General features: G+C 39.5%; 1 protein-coding gene across 2 annotated transcripts in view; it reads left to right on the plus strand.

The window, feature by feature from the left end:
* Window positions 1–23,666, plus strand: part of chka (choline kinase alpha) — a 54,979-nt gene that overhangs the window by 22,554 nt on the left and 8,759 nt on the right. For both annotated transcript variants that reach the window (XM_072272637.1, XM_072272639.1), the window contains 6 exons: window positions 15,196–15,309; window positions 16,189–16,322; window positions 18,449–18,553; window positions 19,100–19,158; window positions 19,387–19,471; window positions 21,608–21,716. In XM_072272637.1, the coding sequence (XP_072128738.1) occupies window positions 15,196–15,309; window positions 16,189–16,322; window positions 18,449–18,553; window positions 19,100–19,158; window positions 19,387–19,471; window positions 21,608–21,716 (606 nt within the window). The remainder of the gene's footprint in view (window positions 1–15,195; window positions 15,310–16,188; window positions 16,323–18,448; window positions 18,554–19,099; window positions 19,159–19,386; window positions 19,472–21,607; window positions 21,717–23,666) is intronic.

A 23,666-nucleotide genomic window follows, 5' to 3' on the forward strand; every position in this document is an offset into this window, starting at 1 on the left:
AATGAACTATTAATTGGTGTCCCTTGGTTTGTTAATTAAATTAATCTCTGTAATTTTTACTTGTTGGAAAAGGTGAGGCTACTGTGACCCTAGTTCATAATCCCTTCATTTCTGACCCTATGCAGTTGCTGCTGATCGAGAGTTCTTTGGACCAGCATAGCTGTGGAGCATAATTAGTCTGTTCATGTTCAGCAGTAGGGGTGGGATTCTCCCATGAAAGAGATAACAGCATTATGTATTGTCAGCTAGCAAATGCGCTTTTTGGCACTTGTCTCACAAATAGTGTTATCTGAAGTAAGCTAGTTAGGTTTTTTTGTTACTACTGATTTGGCAGTAGGTATGGGAATAAGTGTAGAATTAATCCACAAAATGGGTGCAATCCAATTTCTGGATGGGAATCTGCAGAAGAAGGTGAAGTTGAGATTATGTACTGCAGTAGGAAGAATTGCTTTTTTAATGGAAAGCAACTAGTAAGTTTTATTATAGAGGTGCAGAATCTGCCACAATCGTACTGTATGTTGGAGCAGTTCAGTATGATCATGGCTGATTCTGCACCTCTGTACAATAAAACTTAATGGTTGCTTTCCATTTAAAAAGAAAAAAATTCTGCTGCAGTGCATGTTGGAGCAGCCCAGGAATTCCCAGCCTTTTTTTTTATGCCATGGACCAATACCATTGGTTCTTGTGATATTTTCTTATTGGGTCATACAGACAGCAATGGCATACAGCTCTGTTAACCTGATTAATAAACAAAGGGAACTACTTTGTTACTGTATAATAGATTAGAAAATTGCTACTTGTTTGCAAGTCAGCAATTGCAACAATTTCAACTGAATTGTAAAAGGACACTGCAGGGTTAATATTTGATGGGGTAATTTACTACAACAGAGTAAGCTGTTGCCAAGGTAGCATCAATAACGGATCCTGAGGACATCAATAATTCTAAACATAGAAACCATACTCTTACTGTTTCGCATCTGTCAATAGTAGTAGTCTGTGGATTTGTACATTTTCATTGTTAATGTTGTTAAGTATCACTGACACAATTTGACTGCTTCAGTTATATTATCAAAATGATTTGTGATAGTAAATGGTTGTTCTGCTTCATGTTCTTCTCCATTTTATGATGTAAATTCCTTTCCATTTGGCTTTTGCTGCTGAATTCTCTTTCCTATTTATACCTGGGTTAGGAAATTTTGGAAGTACTTCAGTCATATTCTGCTGCAGTTGCTTTTGTATCTGGTTTAAAGGAAGTTCTAGAAATGTTAAGTACAGAAGTTTGATCCTATCACTACCAGTTGTTTATTTCTCATTGATTCAGAGTTAGATTTTTCCCCAACTAGGGAATAGCTGACCTTCTCTAGAAATTTAGGTCTTCAAGGCCTTTGTGAGTTAAAATTTTAAATCTATAATTATTCTAAATATTAATATAAAATTGTTAAAGTTTGCACAACTGTTGTCAGTTGCAAACACAACCATCAAACTAATTCAAATTGTATGTTTTAAAGAAAACTAAAAAAAAAAAAAGCTGATTTTAAACACTTCACGAGTGTTGAAAGTTTCAGTTTCACTGTTTCTGTTTTTGTCACACAATCTTCTCCTCGGACATCTGACTCTGTGCCTGTCTGTCTGTCTGAGCTCAGTGCCCACTATTGAACCAGCCTGTTTTTGGACTTGGCTTTATATTTCACTGAGCTGAATGGCTGACTCCATTTGTCTCTACAATTACCTAGTTCTATTTCTGCAATATTGGCTTTCTCAGTTCGTGCTTCAGCTTATCTACTGCTGGAACTATGATTATAATAGATTTTAAATTAGCACATCAGATCAAACTGATTATTAATATTGGTTTTTATTTTGTAAGAAGTAACTAGTATTTTCTCTAAGGAATTGGGATCCAAGTCTGTAGTTCCTTGAAGATGGCCGCACAGGTCAAAAGGATGGTAAGGAAGGCATATGGCATGCTTCCCTTAGTCAAGTAATTGAGTTCAATTCAAAGTTACGTTGCAGCTTTATAAAACTCTATAGTTAAATAGCGTCTGGAATATTGCATTTGGTTCTGATTGCTCCATTATGTGGAGGCCTTGGAGAGGGTGCAGAAGAGTTTTAATAGATGCTACATGTGCCATATGGAGAGGCTGGATAAACTTGGGTTGCTTTCTCGGGAGTAGAGGCTGAGGGGAGATCTGATGGATGTTTCTAAGATTATAAGAGACATAGATAAAGCAGACAGCGAGTACCTTTTTCCATGGTTGAAACGTCTAATACCAGAGGATATGCATTTACAGTGAGAGGAGGTCAATTGAAAGGAGGTGTGCAGAGAAAGTTTTGGCACAGAGTACAGCAGGTGCCTGGAATGTGCTGTGTGGGGAAGTGGCGGCAAATACAGTAGTTGTGTTCAAGTGTCTGTTGGATAGGCACGTGCATGTCCAGGAAGTGGAAGATATGGATGTGGTGTAGATGGAAGAGATTAATTTATTTGCACATTTGGTTGCTAACTTTTTGGCACAGCATTGTGGGCTCCTGTGCTGTATTTTTATGTTCTACGAATTAATTGCTTTCGTGAAATTTGGGAAATAGCCCTTGAAAAAGAGTGTGGAGACTGACAATGCATCTCCATCTTAAGAGGTTCAAGCTGATTTATCTGTGGTGACTTGTTATTTCTATTGGCAGCACACCAAATTCACTCTGTTAATTACAAGTGCTAACTTCTCAGAGTATACACGGGAGAGACTGTGCATACGTCCCTGGACAGCAGTATCTTGACTGGAGACCTCCTCTCATAGCAAATATTGTGTCCATCTTGCCTGCTGCTTTGTGAAAGGAGATTATATTTAGTTGCCTCATGATTGGAGACCCCAGTGATATGACATGCACAAGACTCAGTGAACATTGTTTTGATTCACTCATAACTGGTTGCCAGTTGCAAAAAGTTACAAGGGGTTGAGTGGGAGGTCATGATATTTTTTTCTGATTTTGAATTATCTGCATAAAAATACAGTGCCTGAGCAGGCATATCCTTTGTAATGTATGACCAGGTGATTGAAGAGAGGACATGCAGCATAAGATGATGTGAGAAGAAAAAGAAGCAGCATTCACAACAGGAGGCCATATTTATTCAGAATTTAGGCAACATTTCTCCTAACAACTTAGCAAGGAAGGATGTTTGTATATCAGTATTTAAGTCCTCACTGATATCTGCTTACTGTGGCTACAAGAGCAGTTTTACTGAAAAGTGTTGGTGATTATCTCTAACAATAGCCTTGAGAAAGCCAGATGTTTCTTCTGAAGTTGCAGTTGAGTTGTTTGATCACTGCACCTGCTTGATGTAATCCAAACACTACTGCTGTGATGTGTTTGTCAGGAATAGTGCCAGCAGTGCCGCTGTGACTGCATTTGAGTACCATCAGATCCATCTTGGTGGCTGGCACCAAGTAGCTAGTTACCATAGGTAAGTAAGCTTCCACCTCCCAAACCAGAGATGCACGGCCTTGGAATTGGTGATGGAAGTGAGAGGTCTTTGGAGGGCCTACCAGTGTCAGCACAGAAGAATGACAGTATTGTTTTGTACTTGTTTTTTTTTATTTCTACTGTTGCTCAACAGTGCAGAGTGAATGGAACATTTCAGTTATGAGCAAATTTCAGACCTTGGTCTCGTGAGCATGATATGCACATTAATGTGGATTATGATTTACTTTATTTTAAGATTAGTTACCTGCCTTTCACATTAAGGACAACAGAGTGCTGCTGTAGTCATCCAAGCTGATCGGCTCTGATCATTCTAGTCAGACAGGAGATCAACTTTGGAATCCCTTGCAGATGACACATTGTTGCTGTGGTTTACTGTTACTTTCTTCACTGAGCCATTAAAAGCAAAATCATTTGCATAATTAATTCCTGAAAATAATTACACTATTTAGAAAAAGATGTTGCTGAACAGAATGTAAGAACTTTTGTTAAAAGCACCTTGAAATGTATTCTTTTAAGAATCATTGACTAATTGGCACTATTGATATACTTTGTCTTTTTGTACATTGATATGAATACAAATTTGTGTGCAGCCCACATCATAGCTTGAACTAGATACAAATTTCTTATTTTTATCAGCATACTGATAGAGAACAGGCAAAGAATTGTACTGTTTTCAAGGTTAAATTCCAAATCTGGTTGTTTTTTTTTGGCAGTAATCATAAATAAGGTACCTTCGGGCACAAAATAAATGGAGAAGTGAGATAACTTGGCCCAAAAGGTATTCTTGATTTCAGAAACTTTGGACAGGGAAGTGATACTGAATAAAATGAAAGAAATGGAGTAACTTCAAATGTTCAGAAACGTAAGCAAAATGAGTGGCTGAACAGAGAGCATTACGTAATTGAAAAGAGTATGAAAAGTCCTTTTTGTTCACATGGGTATTAGAGCTGCATAATTTCTTGTTAAATCAGCACATTGGTGAAATCCTGCATGGATTATGGATTTCAGATGTATTCACATTTTTAGTTGGTTATTGTTGGTTGGGCTGCGAAGAAGAATGTTACAAAAACACAGGTTATTCCATAATAAAGTATTTTATACAAGATCTATCAACATTTCATTTGTACCATGTGCCAGTGTTCAACTGATTTTTTTAAAACCAGAAATCTATGTACATTTTCCAGTGAATAGGTAGAGTCCATTTAATAGTCAGAAGCAGAGTATGAAAGTTATAGTGGTGTTGAATTAAGCAGTTAATTTTGGAAAGAATACATTTCTAAAGTTTACCATATTTATACACAACTGCCTTTGTTTTTGTTTCTTTCAGCTGAACCTTGAGCAGATGTGTTAGAGTACAGAACGGGATGGTGCCCATGTTATGCATGCGATATTGAGTAAAAGGGATGGATATAGTGTTTTATTGGGAAATAAAAGCAAATCTTGTCCTTTAACTCACTCATTTCTATTATATACATTGGAGATAGAATGTACTCAGTGGAGGTATGAACCACTGATAACAATTGGAAAGCAAAATTTTGGAGATGCATAGAAAATCAGATGGCTTCGATAGAATTGTTTCAGGCTACTCAGCTTTCATTGGAACTGATAAAAACTTAACATTTATGTATTGTACTTTGATAAGTGGATGGATTCTCTAGCCAACCTTATGGCTGCGGAGTTTTGAAGTTCCTCTGATTCCCAATGTACCTTTTGTCTATGATCTTGAGGTCGCCAGTGGTACTGGTCTGAATTGTCAACATTTGAAGCACAATATGCAGCTTGCCTGCGAACTGTAAGGCTATCAATTTAATAAACAGTAGTGCTGAGTTATTATATAGTTTCTGGATGTTGAAGGAAGTATTTTTATGGCTAATTTTACATAATCAAAACAACAAACTTGTCATCTTGCATTCAGGTTTAATGATAATTTTGTACGTAATAACTCCAGTGTGAAATTTGTGTCATCTATTTCTCACCTAAGGCAAACCTTTCATTATAAATTTTAGACAATTGGGAGTTTTGAATGTGCTAGCTTACCACACCCCAGACTCAATTGCCTCTTTCTCTGGCAGGACATTGAAAGAAATGTTGTTACATTATGAAGATTATATTTCTTGAACATGGTTTTTAACTTAATTTGATCAAACATCAGTTGGTTAAGCTTGAGTCTTTTCCTGTAGAACTTGTTGATGTGGGAAATTTCTGAGACTATCTTTTTTGTGAAATAATTAAAATTCAAAATGTGCATATTTTAATCCATTTGTCTGGCCAAGCCAGTCACTATCAAATTTGATATCCATGAATGGAAAGATCAGCAGAAATAGGCAATATTTTTATTTTAGCAATTTGTATTTGCTTAAATAAAATCTAGTTGAAAACTCCAATTTATTATTAATGATTTTTCACAGGCATTTAGAAAACATGGTCATTTTATACTTTATACGTTAAACTTTATTGTGACCAAACAATTGATACAATTGATACACGGCGATATTTGATTTTGCGCTTCCCACTCCCTGGATTACAAATATTAAATACTAAAGATATTAAAAATAGTAAAAATTAATAAATATTAAAGATTTAAATTATAAATCATAAATAGAAAATAGAAAAATGGAAAGTAAGGTAGTGCAAAAAAACTGAGAGGCAGGTCCGGATATTTGGAGGGTACGGCCCAGATCCGGGTCAGGATCCGTTCAGCAGTCTTATCACAGTTGGAAAGAAGCTGTTCCCAAATCTGGCCATATGAGTCTTCAAGCTCCTGAACCTTCTCCCGGAGGGAAGAGGGACGAAAAGTGTGTTGGCTGGGTGGGTCATGTCCTTGATTATCCTGGCAGCGCTGCTCCAACAACGTGCGGTGTGAAGTGAGTCCAAGGACGGAAGATTGGTTTGTGTGATGTGCTGCACCGTGTTCATGATCTTCTGCAGCTTCTTCCGGTCTTAGACAGGACAACTTCCATACCAGGTTGTGATGCACCCTAGAAGAGTGCTTTCTATGGTGCATCTATAAAAATTAGTGAGGGTTTTAGGGGACAGGCCAAATTTCTTTAGTTTTCTCAGGAAGTAAAGGCGCTGGTGGGCCTTCTTGGCAGTGAACTCTGCTTGGTTGCACCAAGTCAGGTCATTTGTGATACTGACTCCGAGGAACTTAAAGCTTTTGACCTGTTCCACATTCGCACCACCGATGTAAATGGGGTTGTGCGGTCCGCTACTCCTTCTGAAGTCAACAACCAATTCCTTCGTCTTGCTGACGTTGAGGGATAAGTTATTGTCTTCGCACCATGCCAGCAGTTTCTTAATTTCCTCTCTGTACTCAAACTCATCATTACCCGAGATACAGCCTACAATTATTGTGTCATCAGCAAACTTATATATTAAGTTTGATGGAAACTTGGCTACACAATCATGGGTGTACAGTGAGTACAGCAGGGGGCTGAGTATACAGCCTTGTGGGGCACCGGTGCTCAGAGTGATTGTAGAGGAGAGCTTGTCCCCTATTTTTACAGCCTGGGTCCTGTCTGTGAGGAAGTTGAAGATCCAGCTGCAGATCTGAGTGCTAAGGCCCAGGTTCCGGAGCTTAGGAATCAGTTTATTTGGAATGATGGTATTAAAGGCAGAGCTGTAGTCAATGAAAAGGAGCCTTACGTATGCATCTTTATTCTCCAGGTGTTCTAAGGAGGAATGTAGGGCCAGAGAGATGGCATGTGTCGTTGACCTGTTGCTCCGGTAGGTGAATTGCAAAGCGTCGAAGTTGATCGGTAGGCTGTGGTTAATGTGTGCCATAACCAATCTCTCAAAGCAATTCATAGCAATTGACGTCAGAGCCACAGGTCGATAGTCATTCAGGCATGCCACCTTGCTCTTGGGCACTGGGATTATTGTTGCCTTCTTAAAACACGAGGGGATCTTAGAATGAAGCAAGGAGCAGCTGAAGATGTCAGCAAATACTCCAGCTAGCTCGCTTGCACAGGCCCGGAGAACCCATCCTGGGATGCCATCTGGGTCTGTCTCCTTCCTTGGATTTATCTTCAGGAAGGCCCTTCTAACGTCCTCCTTGGTGACGATGAATCTCGATGCCACCAGGTCCGGTTCATCCGGAGGGAGCGGGACGCTCCTCTTCTGTTGGAATCTTGCGTAGAATACGTTAAGTTCGTCAGGAAGAGAAGCGCCACAGTTATTGATATTCCCAGCCTCTTTGCGCCCAGTGATCTCATTTCAACTGCCATAGTCTACTGGCATCCCCTTGGTTAGCCTAGGCTTCCAACTTGGCTCGATATTGCCTCTTGGCGCCCTTAATGGCTTTCCGGAGTTCACGGCTGGATTTCATGTAGCGACTGGTATCCCTGGACCTAAAAGCCACAGTTCTAGCCTTTAAAAGGGAATTGACCTCATAATTCATCCAAAATTCCCAGTTAGGGAATACCCGGATCATCTTGCAAGACACAACCAATCTGTGCATTTCCAAATAAAGTCTGTGACCGCTGAGGCATACTCATCGAGGTTAGCTGCCGAGTCCTTGAATACTAACCAGTCCACCGATTCAAAGCAGTCACGGAGGACCTCATCCGTTTCCTTCGTCCAACGCGACACTACTTTTGACACCGTGACCTCCCGCTTCAGTTTCTGTTTGTAAGCCGGGAGGAGGAGTACAGCCTGATGGTCCAATTTTCCAAAATGAGGTCGTGGGACGGAACGGTAGGCATCCTTGACTGCTGTGTAGCATTGGTCAAGTATATTCGGGCCTCTAGTGGGGCAGGAGACATGTTGGTATAACTTTGGCAGCGCCTTTCTGAGGTTGGCCTGGTTAAAGTCCCCAGCTGTAATGAGCAGAGCCTCCGGATACCTGGTCTCAAGTTCACTGATGTTGACACACAGTATGTTCAGAGCACACTCCACGTCCGCCTGGGGAGGGGAATGTAGACCGCTGTCAGTATGACCGAGGTGAATTCCCGTGGCAGATAGTAGGGACGACGCTTCACCGACAGGTGTTCCAGGTCCGGGCTGCAGGAGCTTGTCAGTGCCACTGTCTCCGAGTACCACGCAGTGTTGATCAGCAGGCAGACACCACCTCCCCTCGTCTTGCCCAAAGACACTGTGAGGTCCATTCAATGGATCGAAAATCCCTCCGGTCGGATGGCACAGTCGGGGGTGGCAGGGGAGAGCCAGGTCTCGGTGAAACAGAATACACAGCAGTTCTGCATCTCCCTGCAGTAGGTGAGTCTCCCTTTAAGATCATCGACCTTGTTCTCGATGGCTTGCACATTAGCTAGTAGGATGGTGAGCATAGGGACCCTGAAGCCCCTCAGCTTCAATCTGACCAGCTCTTTTCCCACGCTTCCTCGGTAAGTAGTGCATCTTTCCAGGTTTCCACCGATGCAGTGTGTTGTTGTCAGCTCTTTGAAGTTGTTGGACGCGTCCCAAGGGGATCGATCGGCGGGTCATGTCGCCGTGCGCTCCGGACCGGGCTGAGTAACGGGGGAGGCTCCGCTGCCACTTACAGCTGCTGGGGGCCCAGGCTGTCGATTGGGTTGGGTCCCGAAGCTGACACTTAATCCCGGATGGCCAGGCTCCTGGCTGAAACAAGTCCGTAAACCGAGTCACGGTTGTGGAGGCCTCCGCTTCAGCCGAGCCTCGGGCTCGATTTCCAAGGTCGGCGGCGGAGGCCTCACTTCCGGCAGCTGTGGATGGCCACCAACAGGGATGGTGGTCGCTCTGGGGAAGCATCTGGGGCACCCTGAGCGCTCTGCCGTCACTTCTGTGTGGTCGTCTGCTCCAGAGAGGTGCTGGTCGGAATGGGCCGTGTCTTTTTGATCCTCTTCATGAAAATTTTCCTAAATATTACTTAAGATATTTGTCCATACATATTAGCAGATTTTCCTTGTGGTTTCAGTAAAATCATGCTCAATATTTGGAATTCACTGTTCCGATAAATCTCTGGTAAATGTCCAGACTTGTATATTCATTTTAAATCTGTTATATTTGCATTATGACTAGGCCAAAACTTTGAAATATTTCAATTAAGAGTTGGACAGTATTAATTGCTTCGGGGTAGCATATTCTGTGGAACATTTCAGATCTCATTTGTGTCAAGAGCCTGTGAATCCATGGAGAATTAATAATGTTTACACAAAATCTCATTTATTCTGCTTCAATAAACCACAATGGAAAAACACTGAATACAAGTAGATATTGTGGAAAAATGTGCACAGTTACGTGCGTCGCTGTGAATAACTGGCAGTAATATATTTCAAATTGTTGTTACCAAATTATTTTTAAAAATTTTATATTTTAATACCACTATTTATTAATAATGTAAGAATTAGTAACCAGGTAATTAGTTTTCAGAAGTTCATAGCATTGTGCCTTGTATTCCCATTTTCTCAGGTATTTCTTCCTGTGACACAATATATTTGGAGCTCCTTCTCTTGATGAGTAGCTGTCAACTGTTGAATGAGGTTATAATGATGAGAATAGCATGGGAACTGCACATTTTCTTTTGAAATAAGCAGTTAGTAATTTATGTATAGCTCAGTTAGGATCACTCCATTCTGAAGTATTGTTTATGTAAGTTTTTGTCTTTTATTTTAGGACTTGTCAAATTGTTTCTAGACAGTTATTTGGTGTATAAAATACAGCCATAGCCTGAGTACTTCTATTTTTGCTTGGTACTTCAACCTGACACAATGGTTGGGTTCCTTTTGGCTCAGTCACTCAGCCAGGCAAGACATTCTTGACAATGCAAAGCCAGCAAATGTGTATTTTTATGATGCTGTGAAACAAGCACAATATATAGCAACCAGCACAGATTGCAAATACATAGGGAATGAGTATCGATGACCAGTCTTGTATTAGAGTATTGCAATAAAAGTGAGAATTAAGAAAAAACAGCAGTCCGTGCAATGAAGACAATCTGGTGTTGGAAAAATTAAAGATGATATTACAGCAGCCACCAATACATACATGTTAAGGTAGTTTTCCCACTGACTTGGAAGCATTGTAGTTCTGCACATAGGTTACAAGGCTTAGGCACCAGGGCAAAGTTCCATTGTAGAGCCCCCTGTCCTGGCCTCAGTGCAGTCAATTGTGCCTTCACCATAGCAACTGCATAGTTTAATGTCCTGTCCAATGTCCAGAATATTGACACAACAGCAAAAGATATTCTGGCCAAAACTAGATAATCAGGAAACTAGTAAACAACTTTGAAGAATAGTGAGAACCAGAACCAGGTTTGATATCACTGGCAATATGTCTTGAAGTTTCTTGTTTTGTGGCAGTGGTATATTTCAATACATAATAAACTATAGATTACAATAAGCACGTAATAATAAATGTTGTGCAAAAAGGGGGGAGGGAGAAGAAACTGGGGTAGTATTCACGGGTTCATTGTCCATTCAGAAATTGCTTGTCAGAGGGGAAGAAGCTATTCTTTTAATGTTGGGTGTCTTCAGGCTCCTGTACCACCTTGATGGTAGCTGTACTTTTTTTTTAAAAAAAGGCATGTCCTGGGTGATGGGGGTCCTTAATGATGGATGCTGCCTTTTGGGACAGTGCCTCTTGAAGTCCTTGATGCTGGGAAGTCTAGTGTCCGTGATGGAGCTGGCTGAGTTTACAACTTACTGTAGCTTTTTCTGATCCTGTGCAATAGCCTCTCCGTATCAGAAGGAGATGCAGCCATTTCGAATGCACCCCATGTACATCTGTAGTAGTTTGCGAGTGTGTCTGGTGACATACCAAGTCTCCTCAAACTCGTAATGAAATATCATCTGTCGTGCTTTCTTTGTAATTGCATCAATATATTGGGCCCAGGACAGATCTTCAGAGGTGTTAACACCCAGAAACTTGAACCTGCTCAGCCTTTCCACTGCTGATCCCTGTTAGATCTGGTGTGTGTTCCTTCAACTTCCCCTTCTTGAAGTCCACAGTCGGTTCCTTTGTCTTACTGATGTTGAGTGCAAGGTTGTTGCTGCAGCACTACTTAGCCAGCTGATGTGTCTCGCTCCTGCTGCTCATCACTGTCTGAAATTCTGCCAACAATTGATGTATCATCAGCAAAATTATACATGAAGTTTGAGCTGTGTCTAGCTAAACAATCGTAGGTGTAGAGAGTAGAGCAGTGGGCTGAGCACACGTGCTTGAGGTTGACGGTGTTGATTGTACACGAGGTGAAGATGTTACTTCTGATCTACACAGACTGTAGTCTCCCAGTGAAGAAATCAAGGATCCCATTGCAGAGGGAGGTATAGATGCTCAGATTTTGGAGCTTGTTGATTAGACCTGAGGGTATGGGTATGATGGTGTTGAACGCTGAGCTGTAGTCAATAAACAGCAGCCTGACTTGGATTTTGCTAACATCCTAGTGATCCGAGGCTGAGTGGAGAGCCAGTGAGATTGCATCAACTGTAGACCCATTGTGGCAATAGGCAAATTGCAGCAGGTCCATGTCCTGGCTTAGGCAAGGGTTGATTCTAGCTATGACCAAAATCTTAACGCACTTAGTCCCAGTAGATGTGAGTGCCACTGGGTGGTAGTTGTTGGAGACAGCTCCCCTGCTCTTCTGGGGCACTGGTATGATTGTTGCCCTTTTGAAGCAGGTGGGAGCCTCTGACTGCATCAGTGAGAGATTGAAGATGTCCTTGAACACTCCTGTCAGTTGGTTGGTGCAGGTTTTCAGAGCCCTGCCATGTACACAGGCAGGTCTTGACGCCTTGCAAGGGTTCACCTTCTTCAAAGATGTTCTGATATTGTCCTCTGAGACAGAGATCACAGGGTCACCAGATGCTGCAGGAATTTGCACAGGTGTAGTTTTGTTCTCCCTTTCAAAGTGTACACAAAAGGCATTCAGCTCATCTGGTGGTGAAGTATCACAACCATTCATGATGCAAATTCTGCCAGAGCTGATGTGCATTTGATTCCATCTGTAACCTCAATGGGAACTGTTTTTCTCACCCTTAAAATAGCCTTCTGTAAGTTGTACCTGTACCTTGTATAGATCTGGATCACTGGGCTTGAATGCCACAGATCCAGCCCTTAGCAGACTACCAATCTCCTAGTATTTCCATGGCTTTTGGTTTGGGTATGGCCTGTAAGTTCTTGAAGTCACACACTCATTCACACAGGTCTTGATGAAGTCAGTGACAACTGTGGCATATTCATTCAGATCCGAAGATGAATCCCTGAATATTGTTGAGTCCGCCAACTCAAAACAGTCCTGTAAATGCTTCTCTTCCTCCCTTAATCATATATTCTTGGTCTTCACTACTAGTGCTGCATCCTTTAGTCTTTGTCTGTATGCTGGGAGTACGAGCACAGCCAGGTGATCAAACTTTGTGAAGTGTGGGTGGGAAGGTGTGGTAAATGTTCTTGATAGTTGTATAACAGTGGTCAAGTGTGTTGGTGGTAGTTGCTCTGAGTTCTTCGCTCTGGCCTGGTTGAAATCTCCCATAATGATAGGGAGGGCATCAGGGTGAGCAGTTTTGTGCCTGTTCATTACATTGCTCAGCTCCTCCAATGCTTGCCTCTTGTTGGCTTGAGGTGGAATAGAGATCAGGCACAAAGCAGAGCAGGGAATGGAGGGCCACAGCAGCCAGCTCTGTAGATGTAACTAAGTCAGGAAATAAGAATTGAATGTAACAAGGGTAATAGAGCAGTCTTTAATCTGCATAGACTGGACAGTTAGTGCAGAGAATGAATTCATAAAGTACTTCAGATGATTCTGCATACTAATCTGGGAAACAAGCAAGGGAGTGGACTGTTTTTCAGACCTAGAATGTGAAAAGGTTAATTTAAAATTTAGTAACTGGGGAAGAGAGGTCAGCATAATTTAAAGCAGTGATCTGAGTTGACCTAAAGCCAATATCTTAAATTCAGAATCAGGTTTATTATCACCGACATGTGTCATGAAATTTGTTAACTTAGCAGCAGCAGTTCAAAGCAATACATAATATAGAAGAAAGAAAAAATAATAGATCAATTACAGTATACATATATTGAATAGATTAAAATTGGTGCAAAAATTAGAAATAATGTATGTTAAAAAAGTGAGATAGTGTTTAAGGGTTCAATGTCCACTTAGGAATCGATTGGCAGAGGGGACGAAGCTGGCCTGAATCACTGAGTGTATGCCTTCAGGCTTCTGTACTTCCTACTTGATGGTAACAGTGAGAAAAGGGCATGCCCTGGGTGCTGGAGGTCCTTAACAATGGACGCTGCCTTTCTGAGACACTGCTCCTTGAAGATGTCCTGGGTACTTTGTAGGATAGTACCCAAGATGGAGCCAACTAAATTTACAACCCTCTGCAGCTTCTTTTGGTCCTGTGCGGTAGCCCCCCCACCCCCAAATAGCAGACAGTGGTGTAGCCTGTCAAAATGCTCTCCATGGTATATCTATAGAAGTTTTAGAGTATATTTGTTGACATACCAAATCTCTTCAAATTCCTAATGAAGTACGGTTGCTGTCATACCTTCTTTATAACTGCATAGATTATGTTTGGGAATGTCTTACAAGGCTAGTTCCTGTGGTGAAGCCGGGCTTCAGTTGCTTCTGCATTATTGCCTTCACTAGTTATTTCCGCTGTTTGCTGTGTAATCCTTCAACACTAAGCTTTGTTTTTACAGACTTCTAGTGTTGGAACGGTAGCAGATCCTAGCTGTCAACCCTGGCTTTGACCTCACTGGAATTCCTTTCAGTTTCTATGGTTACCATTGACTTGGAGGGCTTAGTTAGTCAGCCGTGGGCCAATTTATTTTTGGATTTGTGTTAGGTTCTCAACACAGGAGTGTTGTATGTAGTGGCTCTCTGTGTCCCTCTCCACCCTCTGATCTTCACCTTTCTGCACCCCCACTAGTGTCTCTCCCACTCTGTGTCCCCTTCCCCCAACGAGTTTGCAAGATGGAGGATGGTAGTCATCCATATGTCTAATGGTTGGAAGATTCAAACCAGAATTTTGAGACGTTTTAGAAAACGTACTATATTTCTGTTTCCTTTCATTCTGCCTACTTTACATCTAGGGACAAGTAAAAGGGGGAAAGAGGTTAAGAATGAACATGTATGTTCTCAGATATTGAAGGATTATTTAAAACATTCATTTTACACTGCATAACACAAGTGAATTATTTGCTTCCTGCTTGTTTAGGATCAAATAAAGGATAAAACTCCTGAGTGCTACATAATTAGAAAAGTCATCTCCTTTCAGTGTCACCTTGTTCGTTTTTAAAGCATTCGAATGCTGGAGACTTTTCTACTTGGTCTTGGATTACCAAATGTAACACAGAATTTCATCCTGGTGCCATCTGCGTTAATACCTTGGAGTCTATTTGTTAGGCCCTGATCTCCCTGTTTAAAGGAACACCATCATTCAGGGAATTGCTGATCATTTGTATGTATCAGTGATACAGCAAGATAAACTATTCTTAAATTTGAAGTCAGCAAGTCTTCAGGTCATCATGATCTTTCTATTTCTATTTGCAGTGACATTTAGACATTTTTTTTTCTCCTTCTACATCCTTTAACCACTAACTATTGTCTTGCATAAATCTCCCTTTAGCCATTCATTTTCTCCTGCATTTTGCCATCCCCCTTGGCTTTTTCTCTGTAATTTAAAAAAAATCTTACCACTAGTTATTTTCAGTTTCAGGTCAATTATCTTGGTTAAAAATAATAATGTATGCTAGAAATGTACTTTTATTTTCAAGTAATTAACAGTTAATTTATATGGTACTTCACAGGGAACTGACGCCATGGTTTTGGAAAGTGTTATGTTTGCCATCTTGGCAGAGCGATCCCTTGGTCCCAAACTATATGGAATCTTTCCTCAGGGTCGTTTGGAACAGTTCATTGCAGTAAGACTAATATCAATTTTTATTGTTGATTGTGGCCTGGTGCGATTGCGGAAAGTTAAGGACATGGAGGCAAAGGCTTTTGGTAGCACAATATCACTTGTGTTCTATTAGTGTTGCTATTATTAAATACTTGTAAGTAAAACCTTTACAATTTTTTCCCAGAGTAGCTCAAAGTCCAAGAAGTCAGTGAAATAATGTTACTAAGCCCATCACGCCAGTTTGTATGAGAGAAGTTTTCTCCAGACACCTACTAGCTCACAAACACTGCCTAATTAAAGCTAATTACTTCCCAATATCATTGGAACAAATCTGCTTCAGCAGAAATCATGGGATAGTAAATTAATACAAGTCTTACATCATTAAGAACATAATTTAAAAGGCAGTGCACTCCATTATACTAAATATTAAATGAATTAAATTTCATAGCGTTTATTCAAAAATACCCACTTCAGTTAGGTTTGCTCAAATTTAAGTGGCTAGTTATGTGCTGCAAGTGACTCTTAAAATGTAACCGTTTCGGGAAGTTGTTCAGCTACTTTGTCTAGTACTTGATTCAGGGTTGTTAAGGCTCCTGCATTTATTTGTCCATTGTTATTAGTTTGATAAAGAAATATAAACTTATTAATGTATCTAATCATGTAACTACAATGTAGAGGACAGGAACGATTAGATATTTAAACAATTGTGTGGATACAAATAACATTTTTAACTTTTGGCAAGTTACAATGGAATTTTTGAACTTTGTACAATGAAGACTGAATTTGATGGTACAGGAAGTGTGTTGTGGCAAGTAATTAGCTATTTAAATATAGATAGTCATAGTTTATAATAATAATAACAGGTCAGATCAATACATGGATGTTTGTCACTTTATTCTAGAGTCGGAAATTGGAGACCAGAGAACTGGCTATTCCAAGTATTTCAACAGAAATAGCAAAAAAGATGGCCACCTTCCATAGAATGACAATGCCATTTAACAAAGAACCAAAATGGTTGTTTTGTACTATGGAAAAGTAAGTACTTAACTGATATATAACTTCTGCAAAATCCATACAATGTGTATTATATAAAGCAACAAAAAAAAACAAACTGCTGGAGGAACACAGTGGACCAAGCAAGATCTGTGTCATCTCTTTGTCTCCACAGATGCTAGCTGGCCTTTTGAATTCCTCTGGCAATTTGCTTTTTACTTCAGGTTACAGTGCTTAGAGTTTGTTCTGTTTCCATTTATTATATGCCTTTGATTCTTCTCTGATTGTTTTTACCAGAAAGGAATATATTGTCGATGTATTATTTTTAGACAAATTAAGAAAGATAGATGCAATTCCCAGTATTTATGTTTCAACAATGAAGTGTGTAATCATTTCCTGCGCTGGCTGTGCTTGGCAATTTGGGTTGCCCTTTGTGGCTCACTAAAGTGTGATTAGATTATCTTTAATTTATTTTTATTTAGAGATTCAGTGCAGAACAGACCCTTCTGGCCTTTTGAGCTGCACCACCCAGCAACCCCCCACCCCCCAATAACTTCCGGTTTAACCCTAATCTAATCATGAGACAATTTACAATGACCATTTAACCTACCTGCTGTATCTTTGGACTGTGGGAGGAGAACGGGTATCCAGAGAAAACCCAGGTATTCCAAGGGCAGAACATGTAGACTCCTAACAAATGATGTCGGAATTGAATTCCAAACTCCACCCCGAGCTGTAATGTGCTTTTATTGTGGAGCTTGTAATAAAGAGAGAATACAGTGATCATCCTCGTTTTCACTCAGACTTGTTTTGGGAAGAAAAGATCACTCAGTTCTAATTATCTCTTAATATCTTGTTTGCATGAACAAAACATCAGCCATGTTACTTCAGATAGCAGAAAATGCCAAGGTGATTCTTTTGCATCATGATTTGGGTAATATGCTTGTACTCCTTTTTTTTGCTCATTTATGTAGTTTGGATGTTTGCCCACTATGTCAAGCTATAGCTAGATGTTCAGAAATTCTAGTTTGACCACCGTCACAGTAAGTTGGGACTGTACTTCCATTGATATTCATGAAAATATTTTAGATTGGTAAAAGACCAATCAGTGAAGAATTTTTACATAAATTTAGCTTCAATTTTTATTGGTTCTCCCTCAAACAAACCAAAATGCTGGATGAATTCAGCAAGTCCTTTAGGTTACTTTGTTTCTCCACTATTTTCTTTGATTTTCTTGCCATTTTGCTAAGTTATTCATGGTTCCTTATAAGATTTTGGCATCTTTCATTTCTGGCTGTTCTGTGAGAACCAGGAATGTGATTTTTGTTTGGGCTATGTGTCTGGGGATCTTTAAATCAGAATCTTCATTCATACAAAATCAGTCATGAGCAATTGCCACCAATCAAGGCAGGGAAGCAGAGAGAATTTTATCCACCTCCCTCCTCTCACTTCCATCCTGAGAATTCTGCTCTCTGTTCTAATACTCTCCTGTTGCTAATCTGACTTAACACAAGAGAGGGTTATAATTTGGCCTTTTGTCATTATTTCTTTATCTGACAAATTTATTGAGAATATTTCATTAGATTAAACAAAATAAGTTTAAGTTCTTTTAATTGGTATGTTAAGTGTTAGTATAGCTTCTTGAAGGTATCCTTTGTTTAATATTTCTCAGAGAATTGTGCGTGTGACTTGATTAGTATTTTAGAAACTAATAAATTGCAATACAACTAGCGATGTCCATATGAAGAACCAAATTATTCAAGTATTGTATTTTAAAGCAAATTATACTTTCAATAGAATATAATTAATAAGCACCAAGGAAGTGGCTAAGCTCGTTACTTATGCAATGTTTAAAAACAAAATAGTAGAGATGCTTGGGCAGCATCTGTGGAGAGAGGAACACTTAATGCTTGAGATCAATGACTTCCATCAGTACAGGAAATGGAAAATGTTACCTCTTTTTCTACAGATGTGGTCTGACCTAATTATCTCCAACTTTTTTAGGTTTCTACTGACGGCGTTTTTTTTTAACTTTTCAAGTTTATTGCTTATAGTTCTGTTCATGTAGAGCATAAATCTTCAGTAGAAGCAACGCTTCTATTTCAAGCTTGCTTGTTGTTCATCAGTAGCAGCAATTAATCAACAATGTTCTTTATTATTAATGACAGATATTTACAGCAAGTGATGCGAATTAACTTCACAAGAGAATCGCATGTTGGAGCATTCCACAAACTTCTTGGTTACAACCTGCCTGAGGAACTCGAGAAGTTAAGGTTGGGCTTTGAAGTGAAAATATACGCTAAGAATGAAACAGTAAACACTAGTGCATAATTAAAGTCTCCAATATTCATAATGTTTTGGGTGGGGAGATGAAACACATGCTGGACAGGAAAGGGATGTTAGCAGTTTTTTAAAATAATTCATATAATAATAAGCTAATGGAAATACTCAGCTGGTTAGGCAGGATCTGTGACCAGAGAAGCAGTCAAGTGTTTTGGGTTGGCAATATTTTGATCATCAGCTTGAAGTGTTAACTTTCTCCAATTAAGAGAAAATGGTAATTATATTTACATTGTGAGAAAGTTGGCCAGAGTGCTTTAAATTGTGAAATTCTTCTTAGAAGAACACTTTCAAATTGGAATAATTATACTCATTTTACCAGCTGTATCTCAAATTAATCAGTACACCCTGACTGCTGGTGAAAGTGAAGTTTGAAGGAAAATAAAGGAAGTGGAAAGAGTGAGTTTAAGAATACTGGAAGAGGGAGTGAAATTGCTACCATGCTGTTTACTGTCATATTTTCCCCCTTCTTTCTTTAGGTCTTTGCTTCAAGCAACCCCTTCACCAGTTGTCTTCTGTCACAATGACTGTCAAGAAGGTCAGAATATACCCTGCACATTAAACTAGCATTGTTTCATTTGTCAAAGTAAGATGTATAGTCTCATTAATTTGAAGATATTTGCAATGTCTGTTTAGACAAAATTGTGAAATTTCTCATTTTACATTTGAGGACAATTGTGTGGAAAATGGAGGTGTCTTATGAGTCATAACAGATTTGCAGGAGAGTCATGCTGTTTGGTAATCTAATTTTGACTTTTCATCCCAGGAAATCTTCTGCTGTTGGATAATGCTGAGAACTCAGATCAGAAACTGATGCTGATCGACTTTGAATACAGTAGCTACAACTTCAGGTAAATGTAATGCTACTTTAAAAGCAGCTGTAATTAATTGAAGATATTTGTGTTCTTGAACTAGATAGTTACTATATTCTAATGTTAATAACTAGGCACATCATTTGGATAGATGACCAGAACTCAGACTTGTGCATTAAATGAATGTGACTTTTTCAAACATTTACTCAAGTTTTTCTGCTTATCTCATGAATCATTAAAATAATTTTTTTTGGCATGATTCTTATCAAATATCTGATCCCCCGATTCTGAGGTCTTTGATTACTGCCCGAGTCTTTCAACAATTCCCATAACTGAGTTGAAGATATTACTGGAAAAGAGCTTGTGCTTCTTGGGAAACTGTTTACTCTAAGCAATTTGGGATCAAAATTTGGTTTGTTAATACTTTATACTTACCACAACTAGAAGTGTAAACTTTAACATTACAAACATACACGGTGACATTTTCCACACATGGTATGCCAGCTGACACATTGATGTGCTTTTCACTCTTATTTTCTATCAGTGTGCTGTTAACACATGAGGATAAGTAGAATGAGGACCCTGTGCCAGTTTTGGTTGAATTGATCATCAATGAATATTTTGGTTGTGATTCATTTCTTTTAAATACTGCCACAATTTGCTGCCAAGGTGGTTTATATTTAGGATGTTCTGGAAGGCGACAAGGTGTTTCATTTGCGATCAGGGGCTTGTGCACAGAGCAGTTTCTTGCCCATCAGTTATCCTTTCTCTTGGCTTGACCACACTTGGAGAAAGAACAGAAAAAGGAGCAGAAACTCTGCAGAGCCAGGCAGGCTACTGGAGTGGAGCTGGGGAACACCACATAGAACAGTACAGGAACAGGTCATTTGGTCATGATGTCTGAGCTGAACATGATGCCAAATTAAATTATTTAACATATATTATCATTAGTAGAGGTTCAATTCCTCTGCAAGGTCTTTTGGGCATGAAGAAGTTAAATATCATAACTTTTAGTTGTGCAAATACCAGATCTAGATTATACTATTTTCCTCAGTCGCTGATGGAACTAATAATTGTCATGTTTCGCAGTTGGAGAGCATCACTTGGTTCTGCAGATTAATTTCAACTTCAAAGCAAGGAAATTTAAAAAATTGATCAGATGCACAAATGCTGTTTACTCAAAAGAAGATGTCACTTCAAGTAGCTTGACCAAAATATTCCATGCTTAAACACGGGGTGTAAAATTGTTTACTTTGAAGGTTACCTAGGGATATGACCATATTTTTGCATGCAGTGTTTAAATCCATCTTGTTGACTTAAACACCCCTCAATTTGCAAATGATAATGGTCTTATTCAGGGTTTATCATTAAGAAAATACAGCTAAAACTATTCCCAAACCTTCAGCCTTTTCAGGCTTTGCTAGACAAAGCAACGCAGATTAGACTTTAGCCACAATATCCTGGCATTCCCTAGAAAATATGCAGCTGCTTGCCTTTAACCTCAATGCATTTTAAATCCATTTTTCAGGAAATCATGACATTTTATGGTGAAATAACATAAAATGGCATTAATCTAATTTGTCTTCCATTATATAATTCACACTCTGTGGTCAGATTCCCCTCCCCGTTTCCTTGCTATTTGATATTCTTCTTCCTTGTGCTGATAACCAGCTTCCTTCCACTCTTTAATGAAGACATCTGGATTCTAATTACAGTTGTAGTAACCTTTCCAGTACTTATTCCTAGCTGATGACCAGTAACTGTAAAGTTGCTTTTTGTCTTGCTGTAATTCTTGGCCTATTCCTTGTTCTTCCAGGCTGCTGTGTGAGTCTAAACCAGGCATGTTCAGCATTATTTATTTGGAGATGAGATTCTAGCTCCTCCTCCCTTTCTAGTTATTCTTTGTATTTCTATCCCCATGGTTTTGCTTGTTTGCTCATCTGCTACTGAAAACCAGTATTCATCGTTTAAACCTGCAGTCTTGACAGCTGTATTGTTTTCCCAGTCATCCTTCACGTGCCTTGTTCCTGTGTACTAATTCCATTCCTTAAAGGATGTAGTAATATTGGAGGCACTTCAAAAGAGATTCGCCAGGCTAACTTTCTGAAGGATTGAGGGATTGAAGAATAGACAATTATGAATAATGTATTCAGTTAACGATTTTTTTTGTTATAGAGGATTTGATTTTGGGAATCACTTCTGTGAATGGATGTATGACTACAACTGCGATGAATATCCATTTTTTAAAGCTGACATCAAGAATTACCCCACCAAAATGCAGCAGGTATGTCTTTACATACTGTAATTTCAAGTATGCATTTTAATTCTCTTCAGACAAGTTCAAATTATTGTATTCAATTTAATTCATTCCTTGGTATAGCATTCAGTGATACTGCATCATTAACCTAAAGCTAATTTATGTATACTAAGCTATATGCATAAGTTTAATATGCATAAATGAGCTTTAGGTTAACTATAATAGCAAACTATAGTTCAGTGATGGTGTTATAATCAGAAATCTGCTGTCCTTGTGTATTATTTCTAGACTGCTGCATTCAATATGAATTTTTAAAAAGTTAAAATGTTTTTAAATGGTCCCTGTATTACACTGCATTGTTGGGACTTGTCTGATATCTATACCTCATCTGAAAGGTTGGGAGAAATGGGTAGGACATGCCCCAATACCGGCAGTTTATGCATGTATACCCTTGGTCCAATGAAATGGTTCCTGTTGTCTATAATGAATGAAAGATGTCAACCAACCAGTGAATTTGGGCAGAACTAAGGGAAGGCTAAGAGCTAGAAGCAGCAGTAAGCCATCTGGTCCTTTCAGCTTACTCTACCATTCACAAGAACATCTCAATGCCATTTTCCTACACTATCCCCATATCCTTTGATTACTCCAAATTTGCAAAATCTGTTGATCTGATTACCAAGCCTCAGGTCAAGATTCACGATCCTGAGAGAAGAAATTTCTTATCTGTCTTAAGTGTGCCTATACTTAGACTAGACCTTTTGAGGCACAAGAGATTGTATTTGTGGAAATCTGGAACAAAAAACAACTCCGCTTTTGTTTTGCTTTGGACCTTTGGGCTAGGAGAGACCCCCTCACATATTACCTGTCAAATTCTGTGCGAAGTTTGTAAGTTTTATTGAGATGCTTCATTCTTCTGAACCCTAGAGAAAACAACAGCTAGTCTATTAATCAAAGATGTATAAATGGTTCTATTGAACAGTTGAATGTAAGTGCTCCTGAAAGTCCATTTTATTGCTTGGCTCTGATAGGTGACCAGTACAAATAGCAGCCTGAATAATATGCTGGTAATGAGCTTACCAAAGCAAGCCACGGGACAAAAGTGAGCTGTATAAATGCCTTATGATATCTGAAGTTTACCCTTGGACATAAGTACAGTGTATGTGTGGTATAGGCACACCAAAAAGTACATACAGGACAGTACAATGCAGTACAGGCTTTTTGGCCCACTGTGTGTGTCAGCCTTTTAACCTACTCAAAGATCAGCCTAACCCTTCCCTCCCATAGAGCCCTCCACTTTTCATTTATCCATGTGCCGATTTGAGGGTACCTTAGACCAGCGGTCCCCAGCCACCGGGCCGCAAACATGTGGTACTGGGCCGCAAAGAAACGATACGAGTCAGCTGCACCTTTCCTCATTCCCTGTCACGCACTGTTGAACTTGAACATAGGGTTGCCAACTGTCCCATATTTGCTGGGACATCCTGTATATTGGGCTGAATTGGGTTTGTCCCATACGGGACCACCCTTGTCCTGTATTTCCCCCGCTAAGGTAGAGCGTTCCTATGAAACCTTTCGTGCTGAAATGGCGTAAAGCGAAGAAGCAATTACCATTCATTTATATGGGGAAAATTTTTCAGCGTTTCCAGACCCAAAAAATAACCTACCAAATCATACCAGATAACGCATAAAACCTAAAATAACACTAACATATAGTAAAAGCAGGAATGATATAATAAATACACAGCCTATATAAAGTAGAAATTATGTACAGTGAAGTTGGGAAGATGAAGGCAAAACGGATCAGTGGAAAAAATCAGCACGTACGCACACGCGCACGTCACATATGCGCATGTCATGCATGCACACACAGGTGCCCACGCAAAGCTTCATGGTCATGGTAGTCTTTCTTGGGGTAAACATTGTCCCGTATTTAACTGCTGCTTTTGTCCCTTATTTGGGAGTGAGAAAGTTGGTAAC

Source organism: Mobula birostris, chromosome 11, assembly GCF_030028105.1.
Source record: "Mobula birostris isolate sMobBir1 chromosome 11, sMobBir1.hap1, whole genome shotgun sequence".
Lineage (NCBI taxonomy): Eukaryota > Metazoa > Chordata > Chondrichthyes > Myliobatiformes > Myliobatidae > Mobula > Mobula birostris.